The following is a 21,198-nucleotide window of genomic DNA, read 5'->3' on the forward strand; positions in this document are numbered from 1 at the left end:
CAGTCTTTGGTGCCACCTAGTGGTTTGACACTTTCACTGCGAAAGGAGTTTTATTTTAACCCCCCCCCCCCCCCCCCCCCCAAAAAAAAAAAAAAAATATATATATATATATATATATATATATATACATATATACACATACACACCTTAGATACTTAGAACTTTAAAGTAATCTCTGAATTATCTCGAATAAATCGATCCTGGGGTATTAAGGAAGAAACTCTAAATTGCATTAATTTCTCTGGTCCTGTCTGGTTAAACTTTTACTGCCCCCCCCGTGTTTTGAAAATGCGTCCACTTCCATAGCAACCTGGACTCACAGTGATTGAGTTTGACTTTCTGAGTAAGCCCGTCTGAAAGTACTGTCTGCCATTTTTATTTTTAAGGAAAGGCATGTGTGGATTCATTTCAACAGGTAAGAGCAGCACTTTAAACATCTCAGTTTACTCATGTTTTTACAACTAGCGTGTTGGAAATTTGAGTTTTTCTTTCTCTTTGCAAGAGTTTCTCCGCCTTACTGTGGACAGTTTTGTGAGTAAAAGTTTAGATTCCTCATATTTTCCCCAGTCTGTTACAGCTCGGACAGAATGTTTGTTTTTTAAGCGTCTTAATGTTGATCTTCACACAGGAGAGCTCTCTGGCCTCTGATGCTGTACTGGCTCACTTCTTCAATGATTTCCTAAGTGCGCCGGTAATGTAGGCCTGACATAGATATGCAGAACTTTGACATGGCTCAAAGCAGTTTTCTTACCTTCGCATGTTTTTGCCAGTCTTTCCCAGAGGCTTTGCGGTACAACCGGGAGACGGGGCTGTTTGAGATGGCGAGTAGAGCGGCAGAGTTTGTCTCCACAAGAATCCGATCAGCCCTTTACAACAGAAAATCACAGCTTCTTGCTGTTGACCCGTCACTGCTCACCAAAATGCCCCCAATAGACAATCATTACGCTGTCTGTGTAAGTAGCTGCTAGCAAAATGTTTGTGTGTGTTTGTATGGAGGGGTAGAAATCTCTATACTGGATTGAAGAACTTGTCCCTGACATTCACAGTGCCTGGACAGAGAGCGAGGAATGCAGTGGATCAAAAAGGAAAGATTCCCCTTTTTCCTTCAAAGTGATTGTTATCATGAATACAGGTAAAGTGTTAAATCCTGTTGAAACAAATGTTTTAATGCATTTGTTTTGCAGGCAAGTTTCATCTCATTTTTACCTACATTTTCTCTTTACCTATGAAATGTGATTTCTTTGCAGTATCCAGACAGTGTGCTAAGATGCCTTGATGCTGACTTTGCTGTCTCCTTATTTTATGATGAACAAGTAAAGTCTGGGTCTCTTTTTAGTTTAGTTTGCAAGTGTTTTAACTTCTAAAAGAAGTATCGATTTAAGATTGCTACTTTCAGATCTGAGACTAATCTCTTCTCCGTCTTTTAAGAAGCCTAAAGGCTTCAAGAATCTCTGCAGAGAGAGCCATGCTAACTTATAGGCTGCATATAGAAGAAGCAATACAACAGCAGCCATTTACAGGCCATTCTTTTGAATCTTTTGTCTCGTCTCTCTGCCTCACCAGCTGTGGCACATGGCTGTGCCTACCTGAGAGGTTTCTACCTGTTATAAGGGAGTTTTTCCTTTCTACTGCTGCCAAGCACTTTCTCATCTGATTGTGGGGTTTTCTCTGTATTATTGTAGGGTCTTTTTCTTACAATAAAAAGGGCCTTGAGACAACTGATATTGTATTTAAATAAAACTGAATTCAACTGAATTAAAAAAAAGAATGTTTTTAAGAAATCTTGCTTGTGTATTTTCCAACTGGCAGTGCCTCCTCTCTCTGTGATTTCCCCAGACTAGCCAAGCTTCTGCTTCAGTGGGACCCAAACTTGTGTATTCACAGAAGGAAAAGCAGTTCAGTTCGGACCACCCTGTCAGCCCCTCAACTGCGTTCCTTAAAATTAAACACGGGTAATACTAATGTAGTAAATGTCTTGTCCCGCAGTGCAGCAAAACAAAATGTGTTTGTATCCTGTGAGTATAAAAATAAGAACTATGTGTGTCCCATGTTTTTATTTCCTCACATCTCAGGGTTTATGAGCACACGCAATCTTACATGTCTAACATCTCTGCAAAAGGAACAACTTATTCCAAAAAGCAGTGACTCAACCAGATGTTACTCCAGCTGGTCTGAGCCAGAAAGCCTGTGTTCCTTTCCCCCTTTGTCCTCATCAGGTTTCTCCTCTGCTCACCTTCAAAGTGGGAAACCTCAGGAACTTAAGAGCTCACAAACAGAGCTGGGTGTCTGCTCTGGGCTATCATCTGTTAGTAAAGAGAAACACCTAAAAGAGATCAGTAGCCTGGCATCTCATTCTCCCGAACAACACTTGGAGTACCTGGCTGTCCAAGTGACTGAACAGGTGCTTAAAGACACAATGAATGTAACGGATGGTCCGAACCAGGCAGACACTTGGGAGTGCTTCAGCAAGTCAGGAGATCAGGCAAACTGTAGCAGCACAGACAGATCCTGTAAATGTGACCTTAACCGACATCTCAACAGAGGAAGACTGGAGGGGGAGAAAGAGAGAAGTCAACGTGGCAAGAGGGGGTGTGGATGGGATAAGAAGGATCAGGAAGAGGGGAGCAGAGCCACAAACCAGGAAGATGTCCCTTATACTTGTTGCAATGATACAGGTTTCTATGGAAGCTTGGATAAGTTTAGGGAGTTTTTACAAGGAACGTCAGGAGAGAAGCTCCTTAATCTCTGGATGGATATAGAGAGACTGAAGGCTGCACGGGACAAAGAGCGGAAGCACAGGTAAACACACCTGTCTTATTCTGCAGCTCGAAAAGTTCTAAATATTCAAGCAGAATTTATTGTCTTTTGTTAAGTGAAATAAATTTTCAATGTGGTATTGTTTCAGGTATTTGGTTCTCATGAGAAGCTGCTACCTGCTGAGCAGCAGTCAGTTCAGTCTGAATGCGGAGCTGCTCTCCAGACTGGGACTGACTACCTCCCCCTGCTGGACAGAGGACAAACTGCGCTCAGTTCAGACCTGCCTCACTGAGCCTCTGCTCCACTACTGGTGAGATTTGCAGTGTTTATCTTCTAAATGTCAGTGACTGTGTCTAGAATGCATCCATAAAAATGACCTTTACATTTACTCCTGTATTACATTTATTATTTTGTTGTCTTGTATAATTGTTGATTTTGTTCTGTATAAACTGGGTTTTCATATGTTATAATTTTGCATGTGTCTAAATCTTCTAATGAAATTATGCCCCCTCTCTTTTCTGCAGGGTTCCTCGGTTCTGGACATCTCTGTGCCATCAGGAAGACCATAGTAACTCCTCTGATGTGGAGCTGAGGACAGGGTGGTGTTACAGCTCTTCTTTGGGCTCACAGCCTCGCTGTTGCTCAACGTTCTTACGAACTGACAGCAGCTCGCCCCAGTCTTCCCATACTGTCCGTACACAGGTAGGTGTATTGAGATATATGTTACTATGTGCTTATAAGCTTTATGGCAGGAAATCAAGCCCACAAAAGCATCATGAATAAACAACCCAGAGTTTTTATCAGTCAGCAGTAAAAAAGGATTAAAAGATAGATTTTATCCATCCATTCGCTTCCGCTTATCCTTTTCAGGGTCGCGGGGGGCGCTGGAGCCTATCCCAGCAGTCATAGGGCGAGAGGCAGGGTACACCCTGGACAGGTCGCCAGTCTGTCGCAGGGCCAACACACAGGGACAGACAACCATTCGCACTCACTCGCACATTCACACCTAGTGGCAATTTGGATTATCCAATTAACCTATCCCCACAAGTTGCATGTCTTTGGACGGTGGGAGGAAGCCGGAGTACCCGGAGAGAACCCACGCAAACACGGGGAGAACATGCAAACTCCACACAGAAAGACCCCGGCCTGATGGTGGAATTGAACTCAGGACCTTCTTGCTGTGCGGCAACAGTGCTAACCACCGTGCCACCGTGCTGCCTCATATGCGTGATTCATTTGAAACATACTGAGACCTTTGATGAGCATCTGCAGAGTGTTCACATCTTTAACTCATATCAGTGCAGGTTGAGAAAGTGCATACGGGGATAAAATAGTGTCGGTAAACCACAAAACACGGTCTTTACGAGCGTTCTGTGCCGATGGCCACATCTTGTTTATACTTGTATAAATTGTTCAACTTGGTAGTTTCTCCATGTCATCCATGCTCCTCCTGCATGCACTCTACACCCTGCTGGGGTCCTCTCCCACTGCCATCTCCTGATTTGTGAACCACTGCAGGAAGTGATTTATCAAACATCTTTTGCAGTCTAAAAACATACAAAACAGAGACAAACGGGAAAACTATTCAAGCTGTGTCTTTGCACGCTAAGGATTCACCTGTTTTGATAGATTTTTGTAGTGACTAAACAATGTACTGTGGGAAAATAATTTTAAAGCCAAAACAAATGAAAATCAACTAGTTTTCACTCCAGCTTTACCTAGTTATTTTATATAAACGCTATATTGCATTTAAAGTTTTTGTATTGTATTTCATCAGGTGATGTCCAGCAGAAGTCAACTACAGTGCACCACAATGATGGAAAAGATGCTGCAGGCTCTTTGTGCTGAGTCTCGTGCTGGCTCATACTTCACACACTTCTGCGAACAATCTGGAAACCAGGTACAAACAGCTGCAGATGTTAACGAACTGTTTTAGAGAACATGAGGCAGAAAAAAAGAAGCTCGAGGTAATTTAAAAGTGGTGCCAAAGAGTTTCTTCAGCTGAGCAGCTAAGACTATTGTTTGCAGTTCTCCACAGTGCTGTGCTGCTGTAGATGATGGCAGGTTGCTTTGTGCTATTTGTTTGTGAAATGCATTGCTGTCATTCTCCTTCATACAATTATGTGTAGCTTATGTTTTACCCTGTGCCACATAGATTAAGAATCTGGGCTCATGTATGGAAACTGTTTCTTTTTAAAGCTTGACCCAACCACTAACTTGTGCTCTAACCGTTATAAATTCACATTAATGGATTGAAGTACATGTAAATATAAGTCAGCTGACAGGGTTTTTGACATGTTCAACACTGTTTTCCTGTCCCAGCTGTGGGTGAATGCACTTTACTTCTGGACTGACCTGCAGTATTACCGTGAGCTCTTCTACCAGGATGGTCTGGACCCTTACAGAGTGCAGAGAGAGGCACAGGTCAGCACACGCAAACACACAAGCTGTTATCACTGTCAGTGTGTATGCACCACACAAAGATATGACACTAATTCATTCAGTTTGATGCTAATGTTGGCTTTTTAGTACAGTTACTGCAGGAAACAAGAAGCACATGCAGTGTTTTTGCATGAAATATGAAATCTTGGGTCTGTATATTTAGGTGTATTTGGTTATATGCCTCTAATAAAAGAATAATAAAATATTGAGAGAGATAAAGAGAGCTCAATTAGAGAGGATGCCAGGAAAAAATCACCAGTTATAATAAGGTAAAGCTGAGGAGATCAGATGTCTTAAATAAGCAGCCAGTAGTTAAAAGGCAATAAAACAGAGGTTGTGTATTAGATTTTCTATTATTCTCCCTTTTACGCATACGCACGCACGCACGCACGCATGCACACACACTCACACACACACACACACACACACACTCACCTGCCCTTGTGTACGTGATCTGTTAGCTTGCCACTCCCATTCTCCTCTCTGCTTCTCTTTCAGCCCTCTTCACCCCCTCACACTAAGCGGAGAGATTTAAACTCCCATAAAAACAAGTGAGTCAGACCCCCCCAGCTTTGCGCCAGTCCAGTCACCCAGAACCACCCAGCCTGACTGCAGCTGGCCCAGGGAGGAAAGCAGGCAGTTCTGGTCCAGAATACCTCACAGTGAAACCTATTTTCCTTCAGTTAACCTTTAGTTCACCAGAGCAGTGACATTTAGATGATCTTTCCATAATTCTGAGGCCAAGCGGGGTAACTGACTGACATTTATGTGGTGTGAGGGCAGCAGTGATGAGCGATAGTGAAGACTGTGTGCGAGAGAGCGCAGCGGTGGTGAAGAGAAACGTTTCTGACCTTAATACAGTTTTATGACTCCTTCTTTCCTCGCCTCTTGTCTCCTCTCTTCTCCTCAGTTCCTTTACTCCACATATCTTTTCAGCTCTGCCAGGAGGCGCTTTGGTGTTGATGAGAAGTTGAGAAGGGAGGTGTATGACAGACTGATGCCCCCGTTTGAGGAGCTGTTTGATAGGGTCGAGGAACACGCACTGAACATCCTGGTGGAGGCGTGGACCACGATGGTCAACAGGGACACAGAGTCTTTCCAGCAGGTAACCGCAGCGCTGCATTAGCACACGCTGCTTCATAAACTTCAGTTTATGTGGAGAAACTAGGCTTCCTTGAGTATTTCTGAAGGTTTGATTACACTGAGGCCTAATTAAAGGAGAGATTGCTTTAAACATGGATAAGCATCTGGTTTTTGACAAGCAAGAAAGTGACTTTCCCATGTGTGTGCTAGTGTTTATGTTGCTGTGTTTAGAAATCCAGAAAGATCAAACCGATCAGGCTTGTTAGTTTGAGGGTAAGGTTTCCTAAAGAGCCTTGCGGATTGGATTTAGATAGTTGCAACTCACTTTAATTTAAAAGCATAAAAGACGAAGAAATGCAGCGAATTCTCACATTTCAGAACCTTGAAATATGGACACTCAGATGTTTCTGACTGTAAAAATGATTTAAATGATAAATCAGTCGTGAAAATATTTAATGCTTAGTTTTTGTGTGTGTGTGTGTGTGCAGGTAGCTGTGCAGGAGGAGGTGCGCTCCATTGACAGCTGGGAGTACAGAGAACTGTGCAGCCTGTACGAGGAATCACAGCTGCGACTGGAGCAGGTCAGATCAGCATCCAGCAGTAATAAGATCTATAAAATGCTCGCACTGAGAGTTATTAGGCAGTAAACACACCTGCGAGCGTGAAACGGCTGTGTAAACATAAATGTGAAAATGTATTGCCTAGTAACAATGTTGATTATCTACTGCTATGAGACTGCTTTACTTGGCACAGATGCATTATTTGCAATGATGTCATACCGCTGGTAAAAAAAAAAAAAAAAGAACAAATGGTCTTTAGGGTGACTTTCGAACATCTAGGAGGCAGGATGTAGCATGGTTTGCAGGAGAAACATCATTTAGCTTTAAAGCTTTATTTTACTGAGGATTTGTCCTCAGCTTGCATTTTAAAACTGGACCTTCAGTGATGAAGTGCTGGATGAATCTTTGTGTGAATGGGTGAAAATGTCTGGTTGTCTAAAGTGCTTTAAGTGGTCAGTTAGATTCGACACTATCCGTCCCACTGTTTCCATCTTCCTCTCCTCTCGCTGCATCTGTCCTGCAGGGGGAGCAGTGCAGCTCCATGCTATCTGCTTCATCTATTACACCTACACACACTTCTGACTCTTGGTCCAGAGTGTCTCCAAATTACCGTGGTTACCGTTTAGGCTCCTTACTTCGTCACCGCCATGAGATCGGGCACTTCATGTCTTTCCTACAAAATCAGAATGCCAGGTGAACTGCAGATTTTAGACTTTACCTGTAATATTCATAAACAGTTATAATATGAAATATATATGGAAACACCATCCAATGGATTTGCTTTTGTTTAGTATCCATCTGATGTGCTGGCTGGATCTGGAGCAGTATAGGAGGACTCCTCGGCAGCACAAGGCTATCAGGCAGGAGAGATCAGCATGGATTGCTGCCAGATACCTCAACAGGAAGTACTTCTTTGGCCCTGACAGCCCTGCCATGACAGAACAACAGAATGATGTAAGTCAGCCCATCTAAATATTTTAAAACCATGTTAAACGTACCCATGTTGACTCAGTAGTAGAGTTATTGTCAACTTCCTGGTAAAGCCTCACAGAGACAGAGGAAGTAGGAACAGGCCGCCCGTGACATGACTATTCCAAGATGGGATTTGAGCTCCAGCTGAGGATCAGCATCCAGATTTGATAAACAGAGGCTGCTGCAGCTCTCACACAATTCCCCCATCTCCCTCCTCGGGACTCCTGCAGACTTGACGCTGACAGCTCTGACAGCGGGGTGTTGGCAGCGAGCGGGAGATGAGAGAACATGGTTGGAATTAAAAGGAGAAGAAGAGGAGAATGTTTGGATCCAAGAAGACAGAGATGATCAGCTCCAGCAACGAGGACAGTAGGATGAAATCTGTCCTGACGTTTATAGTGGGAGATGAGGTTTCTGGGTTCTAAGATTACTCCACGAGGGTGTGGTGCGTAGTCAGGATGAGTAGATGGGACATGCAGCGGTTGGCGTGGTTTTCTCTTTGGGCCCACAGAGATGCTTGTTTTTCTTACATGTCACAGGACGCTGGTTCTGATGTGATTTTTTTAGCTGTAATGAGAGAATCTATTAGTGAAATTTGTACAACTGCCACGCAAAAAGGTTGATGTTAGATATTTTTGCCACTATTTTATCTTTTTTCTATTCATTTGTCTCATCCCTGGGTTGCTGCATACATACAGCGGTTGCAGTTAAACAATAGTCTGATGTTGTTCTTGGGTTCAGATAGGCATGCAGCGCACTTGTTGGCATGAATCTTTTGTCTGATTTTTTTTTCTTTAGTCATCCTCATCTCATAAATACCATCAGAATAAATATTTGAACTGAGGATTTGAATTAGAAAGCCAATTCCAGTGGAAGGATCGGGCCTGGCTGCCGTTCTTGCATCTCAGTGTTGGTTCTTGTCTGCGTGAGCAATGTAGAGAGACTGACAGCTTTACTGCTTTGGCCCTTCATTCTTCAGTCACTCAGTCATCCAGTCACAGATTGGCCCCCTTTCATCTGCTCACTCCCACCGCGGTGCCATGACTGGTTCTCATTTCTGAAGCGAGTGTATGCGTGCACGCGTGCCTGTGTGCGTGCAGAATGAGATGAGAGAAACTATAAAGGAGATATAAAAAGAGAGACACGGCCAAATCGATGCATGAAGACAGAAAGCAGAAAGAGGGGAGATGAAGAGAGCAGTGGGTTTGTGGGAATGAAGAAGAGCACAGCAGGAAGCACAAAGGAGAGGAGCTGTCAGTGGGGTTTCCCCACTGTGGGCAGTTTTTCTTTCTCCCGTCCACCTCGATCGTCATGTGTTCCTCGTATAGAAATCTATAGACGTGTCCGTTCAGTCTGCTTCAAACACGTGCAGCCATGAGCCGGCACTCCCCCGTGTTCTTTCCTGTGTGTCTGTGTGCAGATTTTGCATTTGGCAGGTGGAATTGAGCGTCTGAAGTTGGAGTGCCTCTCAAACCCAGTCGTCGTGGAGATCCAGGACGTCGTGAGGAATCACATCGAGAAAACATGGCTGCCTCTGTTTCTGTCCACAACAGAGTTCATCGAACGGCAGAAACGCAGACCAGAGGTGGACATACTCTCACACTTTCCTTTACAAAAGACGCCAGTGAATCATCAGCTATTTGACTCATGCAGGTTATACTGAAGGTCCATTACTTGAGAAAAACAATGGTTAGTAACAGTGGAATTTATACACACTGTGAGTGCAAGGGCGAAAGTTAAGTACTGTGATTACATCAATCATAAGCTAAGGACATATTTTTCTATTCTAACTGGAATTTCTCAGGTTGGCTGCTGTGACCTCTGAAGGCATTTGAAAGATATTTTTAGCCCCATTTCTTTTCCTTTTTGCCTTTCACAGGCCGCTGTTGTAACAGAACATGTTCTTAATGATGTAGTTATAGGTTACATTCATTCCTGGTACGTGTTGTAGTAAAAATAGGTATTTTACAAAAGCATGGCCCGTTTGTCGCTCAGCTTCACCTGGCATCTATTCAGCAAACTGCACAGTCATGGCAGTTTGTGCACGTGCTGCTGATAGCTTTAGTTAACTTTAAAAAGGTTTTAAACTTTAAGTGCCTTTAATACAAAATAATCTCCAGAGTGAAGTATACAGATTTTGGTGATTCCCTGAACAGCAGGACAAAGTTTGAATACTGGATCGGCTGTAAAGACATTCCATAGGGAAGTATCCTTTGGACTTCAGCGACCTCAGCATGTTGATATTTGCAGTTTCGAGTAAAACACCTGGAAAATTCTCTTAAAGAGACCTCAGGAGTTTAGTTGTACATAAACTCCGTCATGATATATAATATCTGTCGTAAAGTAAATGCAAACTGTTCTCCTGAAGCCTACACTTGAGTGAGAACTGTTCTTCCGTTTTGCTGAATATTTGTTGTAATATCACTTATTGCAAAGCTTACAACATTTCCTAGTTGTCTTGTGTTTATTTGCACACATCCAGCCTTCTAATACGCTTTCATGATGTCACCGAAGTCAGCAGAGCACACTGAGATTAACGATGCTGCAGAGAAGCCTCTTTAACAAAGGTCAGGAGATTTAAGACACTGAATGATTAAAAAGAGTAGAAGTGATTTTGACCCCCTTTGATCTTCTGCTTCAGCTGTACCACGTGCACGTGTTTGATTCCTGGAGTGTAATGGTGCTGAGAGCAAACTGATATAGGAAGTCAGGCGCACACTAATGTTACGTGAGCAACCATTATGCGCAATTACCCTGCAGTCACTCTCTCAGGTTGCCTCATCAGGTGGAAACCCATAAACCTGGGATTCTGCTTCATTATGTTATCAAGTTTAGTCACACTGATCCTCTCATTAGGTAATGAGAGGCGGACATAGTTTAGCATTACACCGTGCAGGAGGAGACGAGCGGAAGGTGGAAAAGCTGGTTAAGAGGTGACGAGGAAGACGGCGAGGTCGTCTGAGACGGATGACATCAGGGAACTAAAGAGCTCGCTAGGAGGAGATAGAAGGAAATGCAGACGTGGGGCAGGTTAAAGGTCTAAAAAAAAAGAAAAAAAAGAAGTGCAGGCAGAGCTTTGGTTACAGCCAGCAACAGGGAGCAGTAGAGAGGTCTGAGAAGTGTTCCTAGTTATACTCCCTTTCTGACGTTGGACTTGTTTGCTTGTGTTTGTGTGTGTGTGGCAGCCACAAGAGGTGGCGGGCAGGCTCTCACAGCACGTCCACCGTCAACGCAGAGCAAGAAAAGAAGCCTGGAAGGTAAGGAGAAATCCTCCAGGGGAAGCTGGATATTTTTTAAATGGATAAAAATAAGGCATTTCCTGGCCTGAAAGCATGTGCGATTTAGTTCATGACTTGGCTTTAAGCACTGGCTTTGTCAGACACCATTTTGGCCTTGGGGTTAGTTTTCTCAAATTGGATCCAGAATAAATAAGATTAAAGCATCATTACTAACCTTCCTTTTATAGTTTTTGGAGTGATTTCCACACAGCTCTGTTCCCGTCCTCTCATCGCAGGACACAGATATAAAACATGTACATTTCACATTAGGAGCAGGATGATTACAGGAAGACGTTTTCATACATGATTGTGACCATCACGTTTATGATCATGATGTCATCACTGGCAAATAACGAGTATCATTATCTCAGTATCTGTGAGGTAAGAGTGGAACTCAGAGGTCAGCCGCTGTACAGGAGAACCCTGTACTGTATCGGGGTAGGTGATGGCGGACGGCGTGTCACAGATAACCCAAGGAATCCTGCGTCATGTGTCCCTGCAGGCCGAGGGCTTGTGGATGAGTTCCACCAAAGAGATCCTGCTGTTCCGACAAACCCTGCTCAACCCTGTCACCTGCCAGCAGTTCCAGGACTTCGTCTACTCGAAGGGAGGCTTCCTGGAGAATGATGTGCTCTTTTGGTTAGAGGTGCAGAGGTACAAGGTAAAATATCTTGTAATATCTATAAGAACAAATGCTTTCTGGAACAAAAAAAGAAGCTAGCCCTAGTTTTCCTATCTCGGTACAAAAATTCCTCAATGATTGCAAACATTTGTGGAACAGTGGGAACACAGAATTGTTCCCATGTTACTTTTCATTCCTCCTTTTCCCTCTTTGCTTTTGAATGCAGGACCTCTGTCATTCCCACAGTGATGATGCCACCATCCAGCAAAAAGTCTCCACAATCATCAGCTGTTTCATCAACTCTTCCATGCCCCCGGCCCTGCAGATAGACATTCCTCCCCAGCAGGCTCAGCACATTCTGGAGAAACGCCACGAGCTGGGCCCTTACATCTTTCGAGAGGCTCAGGTACTCGCGTCACATGTGCGGGTCGAACATTTACAGACTTTTTTCTCTTGTATGTGTGCTTCAAGCTATTCTTCTCTGCCCGTAGATGTCAGTGTTTGATGAATTACTGAAGTTTTGGCCCGAGTTTCAGGAGCTTATCAGCAGCATCCAAGAGGAGCAACTTATTCCTCTGCTGCAGGAGAAACGAGTCAAGCACAGAGCCAGAGTAAGGAGACAGAGAAGGAGGGAGGAAGAGGAGGAGGAAGAGAAAAACAAAGGAAGGAGGAGAGCCCAGGTGAGGAAATGACAGCGACACAACATAAAAATCTGTGAGGGGAAAAAAAAACTTAATCAAAAATCTAACTCTTTGTTCAGGAAGACATGGAGAGTCAAGAGACCAGTGTTACAGAAGAGGATGAGGATGACGAAGATGATGAGGAGGAGGGGGATGATGATGATCGAGATGAAGCAAATGAACCAGAAGAAAGAAGTGAGAAAAAGCAGTCGAGCACACGGAGCAGAGTGTTGTTCACACCCACACAGACGGTGAGGAGCTGCCATGTGTTTGTCGTGCGGGTAAAGCTGAAAATGTGTTTCAAAAAAATGAATTTAAACCAAAATCAACGATATCCTTCTATGTGGGAGCACAAGATGCTAAAATAAAACCCCCTGACAACACAAAGTCCAAACAAGGCCTCGTCAGTCTCCACCACAGACCATAACGGAGAAACTCGATGCTCTAATTGAACCGTTTTTCTAATCATGTTTGATGCAACTTGATTTCTGGGCATTTGTCTTCAGCTGTCGTGGTCCTACTCCAAGTATATGGCAGGTCTGAAAAGAGAGGAGGTGCTGCTGAGGAGACGGAGTCAGCTGGAAACCACCTTCTCCACGGCCTCAGGTACTTGCGCGCGCGCACACACCGCTTTTTTCTCTGAGCTCAGCTAGGCTCCCATATCCACGGTTTTTGACTGCTACTATTCAGATTAAATGCAGGAAACCATAACAATGAAATGACATTTTGCCTTTTTCCCACAGTAAAATCCAGGCTACATTTTCCAAGGCTTTGATATTACGCGGCAGTTGAAGCCAAAGTACTGTCAAACTGACCTGCTCCACATGTCTGAACTGTCTCATTGGGCAAAAGTTCAGCCAAAACAGCCACTTCAGCCCATCCATTAATTATCAATGTTCTGTGAACGAGTCAGTTCCAGGCCATAATGAATGAGGATACATGGAAATGAAGCATAGTGCAAATGGTGTTTTAATGGGATGGTATAGAGGAGCGATGCTGTTAGGATCACAGATGGAGATCATCACTGATGTCTGCGGCAGCTACACGTGTGACAGAGTCCACACGAGTGCTAAACATAATGTCTTTAACAGATAAATAGCCCTTCTTATTCTTAATGACTGCTGTTTTTACCGCGTCTTCCTCCCCCTGCCAGAGTCCTCTTCTAACCGTAGCATTAAGTCAGCGAGCAGCGAGCAGAGCTACCGGCAGCCCTCACAGCGCTCCTCCAGAACAAACAGCAAACAGTGTAACAGATACAACCGTGAGTGGACATATTGTAGAAACACTCTCTCAGCAGCCGTTTTGTCTTAGACAGGACAGGCTGGGCTTTATTTTATTATTATTTTTTAAACTGCAGGAGGTGTTAGAGCCTGAAGTGAAACCAGAGTGTGAGGAGTGACTCCATGCAGCGTGACTTTAACAGGGGAAGGTGACCGACGCCGTCATCGGAGCGCCAGCGCTGAAAACCGAGAGCTCAGAGGCTACTGATGTCAGAGTGTGTGACAAACACCACGCTGTGAAACGCAAATCTCTGACACTTGAGATAATTTCATTTGTTTAATAAAAAGTTTCTCCATTAATATATTATAGATTTAAATCTTCCGTAGAGCTCAGTGGTGAAACAATACAAAAGGGAACATTAACATGTTTGCATCGTGAGGGATTGGCATCGACAAAGAAAACAGTGTTACTGTCAAACAAGTGTTACATTATCATCTTTAAAAAACATTTTGGTTTAGCATCTAACATCCATCAACAAATATATAATATTGCACTTCACATTGGCATGAGACACCGACTCATAAGCAGAATGTAAACACACAGAGCTGCTCGTGCAGAGTGAACTCTTCCAGATGGGTTAGTTAGGAAAGGCTCCGACTGCTGCGGCCTGCACATTTGTATCTGTAACGGCGACAGAGCTCTGATTGGATTTAGTGTCCACTGTTTTTGTTTTTCCACAATTAAAACTGATCCCACTAATGTTCTTTGTGACTATGTGGTGACTTTTCTTTATCAGAAAATATCTTTCAAAGGCAATTTCTAGGAATTCTAGACACGTCTAAGGCATGGTCGACCAGGTGAACACATTTAGATATAAAACCCCCTCGTTTTTACACCAAAATGTATGTTTTGCATAAATGAGAAGAGTCAAAGTACAAGATACTTGTTTTTTTCACATTTTACATTAAATTGAAAAAATTGTTTCTGAAGCTGAAAGCCACACGTGAGTTTTCACGAATCAGTGGAATCCAATGCGTAAGGCTTTGTTCTTCACCATGGTGAACTTGCTGACAAACACTTTTGCAAAAGCGGGGTCCACCAGGTAGCGATAACACTTGGTGACCGAGGGCGGGGGCTCTGTGAGCGTCACTGGGGGCTGCAGCTGGAGGGAAGCTGCAGAGGGGGAAAGAAACTGAGAGGCACGCATCACGTAATCCACCAGCCTCCGATACTGCTGCTCGGACAGACGCTCACGAACACCGTCGCCCTGAGAGAGAGAACACACACACACGGTTACACTGCTGCTGCACCTGCCAGCTGCAGCAGAGCTAACTAAATCATACATCAAGGTTTAGGAATGCTTGTGCACACTGCTGGAAGAAATTAGTCTGGTCTTAATTAACTGCGGCACGTGATGCCATTAACATCAGTGCAGGAGTTAGAGACTCCGACTGTGTGATCGCTGCACAGCTTCATTACTTTTACAGCCTCACCTCAGCATCACTAGTAACTGTCTGCTGCTGTAACGTGAGTGTGAGCTCGCCCTGCTGTCCTGGTTCCTGCTGACACTCCACCTGGAGGCGGCAAGTGGTTTAACATTCACGTCATTATCTATAAAAGGCCCACAAGTTGTTCTCTGAGAAATGTCATCAGACTCTTTAATTCTTTGTGTCTGTGAGTTACCTCTGTGATGGGAAAGGCCTGCTGCTGGGTGTCCTCGCTGAGGCTGACGACAAAGAGCACCTCAGACGTGAGCAGCAGACAGCCGGCGTGCTCCTGACCTGACCCGCTTACGATGGTCACATCCAGGGACATGTGGAGCTCTGGACGCCCCAGAGACTGCAGCATTTTCCTGCAGTCAGAGAAAGCAGGGACGAGTAGACGCTATGAAACCAGCTGGAATCTTTATATTACCCTATAATTTAGAACTATAGACACAACTCCTCCTGCATGACATTTGTGTACATGTACACACGCACAATGAAAGCCTCCATTCAGCCTGCTAACATCAGATATACACTTTGTCTATAAACACGAGACCAAATGTGTCTGCGTACATCCTGTAATTTACATTTCTGCTTGTTCTCAGTGTGGTTCCTATTACACACATACTCAACGGGGAAATATGTGAGCAGGAACTGAAGTGTTCAGTCATGTTTCTCTGACAGTGTGTTTACTTTGGAAGGCAGGTGTTCGGATTGCGGAGCAGATGTTGAGGCAAACACAGTAGGGACAGTTTGGGTCTGCTCAGTGTTACTTTGCTCAAACAGGCTGACCCCTCAAGTGTCTGGGCTACCTGTTGTAGTAAAAATAATTGATGGACGCCTGATGGAAACCAGTTTGACTTCTCTGCAACACAGGGGAGCATTATCTCAACATTTGTGTATTTTATATCAGGATATAGATTTCTTTAATCTTCCTCTAACATTAGCAGGAAAAAAAGGCCCTTGAGTGATGAAAACTCAAGTGGAATGTCAAATTTGGAATTCTTCCTGAAGGCAGATGACAGTCGACACTGACTGCTATTACAAGCAAATGTTTGATAGCTATGGAAACCAAACTAAATGAGAATAATTCTTCAGAAAATGCCATAAATGCTTTTTCTGCAGCTCCCGATAACCTCCTGGATACAGAGGCCTCTCATAAATCTTTATGATTACATTAAGAGTTCCAGTGAGAACATACTGGAATCTTTGAAACACTGAGATCTGACGCTGTATATACAGCTCCTCGGAGCCAAAGGTAACCTGCTTGGCAAGCACATGCAACCTTTGTAAACCGAGTCTCTCCAAACTACCCAGGCATGCAAAGAAAGGTGTTCCCCCTCCATGTGAAGGTACTGGGAAACATTTCTGGATAGACTCAGAGTTAAACAACAAGAACAATTTCTAGCTGGCGGCTTTGGCAGAGTGCTTATAAAAACCTTTTAACATGGCTCGATGAGAACAAGGGAGGGCAAGCTGGCTACCATGTGTGGGATCAAGGTCAAACATCTTTGCAGGCTTGTTTGGAGGGGGTAGTTGGGGGGGTAGGTAATGAACTCTCCAAGGTTTTTTTTTTTCTTTCTTTTTTTAAACAAAACAGCAAAATGATGAGAGGTAATGGGGAGGAAAAGAACAGCAGATCCTGGTGAGAATCCAACAAAAGCAAAGAAGCAGAGGCGAGAACACATGTCCCACTTTTGAAGAAGAGCTGGGCAAAGGTAAAGGAGGAGTTGGCGGGAATAAAGAGCGGCTGCAGGTCATACCAGACATATTTAAGATGGCTGTTTGGGGCTAGAGCAGACTTTTCTTCTGTAGGCAGGTAGAGCTGTTTGGGAAGCTGCCACAGTCCTGCTCCATGAAGGATCCCTGCAGAAATCAGGACAGTTGACAGCTGAGTTTTGACAAAACTGTGGATTATACACATGCTCTGCGTCTGTGTTTCATATACTGGTAAAAACAAACACTGATTAGGATGATTTTGCGTGCGCGTATTTATGCCATTGTGAGTTCATAACCCCAGTGCGTGTGGTCAGTTTTCTTTCAACCCTCTCTAGCTGTCAGCAGAGCGATGGCAGCAGCGAGCCAGTGAAGTCATCAAGTAGTTAAAACAAAGCAATAAAGAATCCAATGAGCTCCATTAATGATGTCACTGCAGTGGTACTCGGCAATGCTGCGCAGCTCTGAGTGGGTGTTTGTGGATCCATGTGATTCATAACAGAGCACAAATCAGTGAACTTGATCTGCATGTGTAACCAGATGATTGGATTTTTTTTTACTGAATATATTGTCGGAGCGATTGCCAGTGGGTATGTTAGTGTGTGTGTGTGTCTTTCTGCTGATGATTAAGTTTGTGTGTCTGCGGAGCTCAGAGGTTTCAGGTAGATCAGAGCCAGGCCCTGGGGAGGTAGCGCTCTTTTATGGAGCTCCTCATCTTATTGGCAGTTTATGTGCTGTAGCCAAAAACTGCCAGCACGCACCTCAATCTTCTATCTCCAATATAAAAAACAAACAAACATTAACTCCACAGGATTAAACTGGCTGTATGTAGAAGTAGTAGCATATGTAGGCAGGCCTGCACTGTGTGTGTTTCAGCTGCTCTCTTCTGGTTCCTGGCTTATTAACCCTTAGCTCCTGCCTGAAGCTGAGAGGCGCGAGATCGCCCATGCTCTGACAAACTAACTCTAATCCACACATGTGTTCATTGTTGCTGAGAGCTCCTTGGAATAAAGACTTAACACACAGTCTGTGCTAGTTATATCTCAATAGATCAAAGAGCTCACTGCAGGACATGATGGGCTGACAAATCCATTTGTAAATAAAGCTATCAACTTTTTTCTGTCCAAAAAGTTCTTAAATCATTGGCTGGTCTTCAGAAACAAAATAAGGAAACATTCATGAATTTATTACGAATGCTGTTATCTTTGACTGTGCTGAAGTTACCGTATCCAGTCTGGGAAACCAGTTCTGCTGCTCCTCCAATGGGCTTGGTAAAAACCCCCACTATGCCTTTCCCCACTCCAGAAATCACCCCTTTGGCTTTGCTACCAGCTGAGCTCTGCATCTCCCAGTTCCTTTGGAAGTTCTGCATGGGCTGGTCCACGATGCCGGCTATTGCTCCTGACAGAGAAAAGGAAAAAGTCTCTTTCTTAAACTCACCAAAAGAAAACTTTAACAAAATACAAAACGCTCAGTGAGTTCAAAACACCTCTCTAGATTATTGATAAATTGGTATTAAACCAGTAAATATAAATGACACAGGTATTCAGACATGCTTTTAACCTATAGACCATCCACTGTGATAGATTTACAGTGCATCCACTGTGATGCAGACATGTGGGCAGCTGTTTGGTTCCAGTCAGTATATAATACATATAGGAGTCTGATTTGAGACAGACTTGAGTTTTATTGCCCTCTGAGTGTTTATTGTGTCCCTACTGTGCTGTCTCCACCACTCTGTGTCACAGCTCTCACCACAGTGTGAGCACCTCTTTGAGAATGTGCCAGTGTGCAGCAGATGAAATGTGCGTAGGCAGAATGTGTTATGCATATGAACAGTGGTGAGAAGAAAGTATTTGGCCCCCTTCTTGATTTCTTTTTTCCCATGAAATCTTTTTGTCACACTAAAATGTTTCAGATCAAACAAATGTTTGACAAAGACAACCAGAGTAAATATTAAGGAGAAAGAAGCAATCCAAACCTACCTGACCTCATGTGAAAAACTAATTGCTTCCTAAATCCAATACGTGGTTGTAGCAGCAAGAACCGCAATCGAGCATTTGTGATAACTGGCAATGAGTCTTTCATATTGCTGTAATCTGGTTCACACTTCTTTGAAAATTTTTAATTCAGACACATTGGAGGGTTTCTGAGCATTAACAGTCCACACTTCGACTAGGACACTCCAGGTCCTGAAGCAGCAAAGCAGCCCCAGACCATTACTCTACGCTACCATGCTTGACTGTTGGTGTCTGAGATGCAATGTGTGCATCTCCCACAGATGCCGTTTTTGTCCAGTCTATTTCTTATCGTTTAATAATGAACTCTGACCTTAACTGAGGCAAGTGAGGCCTGCAGTTCTTTAGATGTTGTTCTGGGTAGGCTCAGAGGCCTTTTCACCTAATAAATGAAATCATCATTTAAAAACTAAATTTTGTATTTATTCGGGTTATGTTTGCCAAATAAACCCTGCAACAGACTGACAACCTGTCCAGGGTGTTCCCTGCCTCTCGCCCTAAGACAGCTGGGATAGACCACCCCAACCTGACAAGGATAAGCGGAAGAGAATGGATTGTACACACACATATATTGCTCATTTCAAACATAACTATATTTTGGGGGTTCATTTATTACTTAATAAGACAGCTAACTGACTTGTTTGAAGTTTGGTGTTCCTTCTCATATACCTAACAAGCTAATGCCGAGTCGTGACAGTCCCTGTCTCAGTCCGTCCCCGAGGCTCTCTGGCAGCTGCCGTCTCCACTCCTCCTGCCTGGTGTAGTGCTCCTCATCCAGAGACAGACGGTCCATGTTCCTTGCCAGGCTTGTGGCTAAGTTGGTGATGGAGGTTAGGGTGCCTAAACAGAAATGAGAAATTCTTATGTTTTCTCAGTGTCTCTAGTGGCAAGGTAGAAGTACTTTTATGAATTAAATCACAGATTTAAAAACTTCAAATGAGAACATGATTTCCAAAAGTGCCCTTCACACTGATCTGCTGAGAAGACTGACTAAAGCTGGGCTTACACTGTGCGATTTTTGGCCCATTTTGAGACGATTTTTGAGTCGTCTCGGCCCGATTTTGGCCTTTATCGTGCGTCGTGGATCGTGTAGTAGACGTGGGAAAACGAGAAGCGATTAACACCTCACGACCAGCTCCCGATCATCAATCGATTGGTCGTGAGGATTTCAAACCCTCACGACTGTCGTGAGGGTGTCACCGCAGCTGCTCACACTGCGCACGCGCAAACACATAAACGTCGGTGAAAAAGACGGAGCAGCACGGCAGTGCAGCGTATGAGCTGAACACAAGCGATGGAGGCACTTGTAGAACTTTGGAAAGCTCATCCAAACCTTTTCGATGTGGCCTCACAAAATTATCACGACCACAACAACCGTGAAAATAGTTGGATCTACACTGCTGCTCAATCACAGCTGACTGATCAATGTTTTTCATTAGCAATTTAGCAAAGTTGATGGTGGTGGCGTGCGTGTCTGTGTGAGTGAAAGACAAAGAGGGAGAGCGAGCGACAGAATTTCCGTTATAACCTTCATTTTATGGACGCACAGTGTGAGCACTTGCATCAGAGCATCGGGCCGTATAGTGTGAGACCCTGATCGTGAGCGACGAACTTCTAACCCCTGCGAGTCAATCGTGCAGTTTGAGCGGGAGCTGAATAACGCGACTGAAAAAAATCGCAGTGTATGCCCAGCTTAATGTTGAGGTGGACACTAAATGTTGACTTGTGCTTTTAACCATGTCTGCCACAAAACAAAAGTGAAACATCATTTTGTGTAACTTGTGTTTGTAAATGTTATTTGAGTCATTTCATTTATCACACGGGAGAAATGCCATAACTCCATGAGATAACTTAATCTGATGCTCTATAGTCTATATTTGTTGTGTTGTAAGTCTTGTGTGAGACTCACATGGAAACTCTTCCATCTTTGAGTCCACAAATAAAATAAAGACATAGAACAAAGACTGAGCATTTATGTTACCTTTCGAAATATGTTTGACGAAGGAGGTGGTCCCTCTGGACACTCCACTGACAAAGGCTCCAGGCCCACGTGTCAAACCCTCATATGGGAGGCGGAAAAAGTCGGATACGCCGTTACCGATGCTCCGCACCAAGCTGGCAGGACTGCCCAGGATCTCCAGAGACCCCACAACCCAGCCTGAGACAGACACAGTGTGCTGCATGGTTACATTTGTGTAGAGCAACACTACAGTACTGCACTGTGACGATCTGAACTAAAACAGGATATTTATCCATATTCTCATGGGTCGTACTCTTTGCACTGCATTCTGAGAAGTCACAAAAACTCCACTTCCTCAAGGCTATGAAACATTTTAGCAAACAGTCACAAACCACCTTCATCCAG

General features: G+C 43.9%; 2 protein-coding genes across 5 annotated transcripts in view; one reads left to right on the forward strand and one right to left on the reverse strand.

The window, feature by feature from the left end:
* Positions 1-344: 344 nt before the first annotated feature.
* On the forward strand, positions 345-13,944 carry rgs22 (regulator of G protein signaling 22). Of its 2 annotated transcripts, XM_085290672.1 has the most exons (24): positions 345-415; positions 503-531; positions 629-691; positions 771-953; positions 1,047-1,132; positions 1,837-1,952; positions 2,073-2,799; positions 2,906-3,067; positions 3,282-3,459; positions 4,535-4,657; positions 5,080-5,181; positions 6,110-6,304; positions 6,771-6,863; positions 7,366-7,535; positions 7,634-7,796; positions 9,235-9,399; positions 11,000-11,071; positions 11,595-11,753; positions 11,941-12,120; positions 12,206-12,394; positions 12,475-12,645; positions 12,901-13,000; positions 13,548-13,655; positions 13,752-13,944. In XM_085290672.1, exons 1-24 carry the CDS (start codon positions 394-396, stop codon positions 13,766-13,768), a joined length of 3,573 nt encoding a protein of 1,190 aa, XP_085146798.1. In that variant the 5' UTR covers positions 345-393; the 3' UTR covers positions 13,769-13,944. The 2 variants fall into 2 exon arrangements, with proteins under 2 accessions (XP_085146798.1, XP_085146797.1); XM_085290671.1 differs by having other exon boundaries at positions 13,548-13,944.
* vps13b (vacuolar protein sorting 13 homolog B) overlaps positions 13,939-21,198 on the reverse strand; it is a 297,571-nt gene continuing 290,311 nt past the window's right edge. For all 3 annotated transcript variants that reach the window (XM_085290668.1, XM_085290669.1, XM_085290667.1), the window contains 7 exons: positions 20,815-20,991; positions 19,503-19,673; positions 18,040-18,216; positions 16,863-16,965; positions 15,299-15,467; positions 15,109-15,189; positions 13,939-14,882 (listed from right to left, as the gene is read on the reverse strand). In XM_085290668.1, the coding sequence (XP_085146794.1) occupies positions 14,634-14,882; positions 15,109-15,189; positions 15,299-15,467; positions 16,863-16,965; positions 18,040-18,216; positions 19,503-19,673; positions 20,815-20,991 (1,127 nt within the window). In that variant the 3' untranslated portion in view covers positions 13,939-14,633. The remainder of the gene's footprint in view (positions 14,883-15,108; positions 15,190-15,298; positions 15,468-16,862; positions 16,966-18,039; positions 18,217-19,502; positions 19,674-20,814; positions 20,992-21,198) is intronic.

The sequence above is a fragment of the Mchenga conophoros genome, linkage group LG11 (assembly GCF_057382185.1).
Source record: "Mchenga conophoros isolate Kocher_MC1m ecotype Shallow Benthic linkage group LG11, M_conophoros_male_GT1.1, whole genome shotgun sequence".
NCBI lineage: Eukaryota > Metazoa > Chordata > Actinopteri > Cichliformes > Cichlidae > Mchenga > Mchenga conophoros.

Excerpts from the sequence above, each read along its gene's own strand:
- rgs22 (XM_085290671.1), top strand. The coding sequence starts at position 394 with ATGTGTGGATTCATTTCAACAG. Across the intron at positions 4,658-5,079 it reads GCGAACAATCTGGAAACCAG|CTGTGGGTGAATGCACTTTA; the intron begins GTACAAACAGCT and ends TTCCTGTCCCAG. Across the intron at positions 6,864-7,365 it reads CACAGCTGCGACTGGAGCAG|GGGGAGCAGTGCAGCTCCAT; the intron begins GTCAGATCAGCA and ends TCTGTCCTGCAG.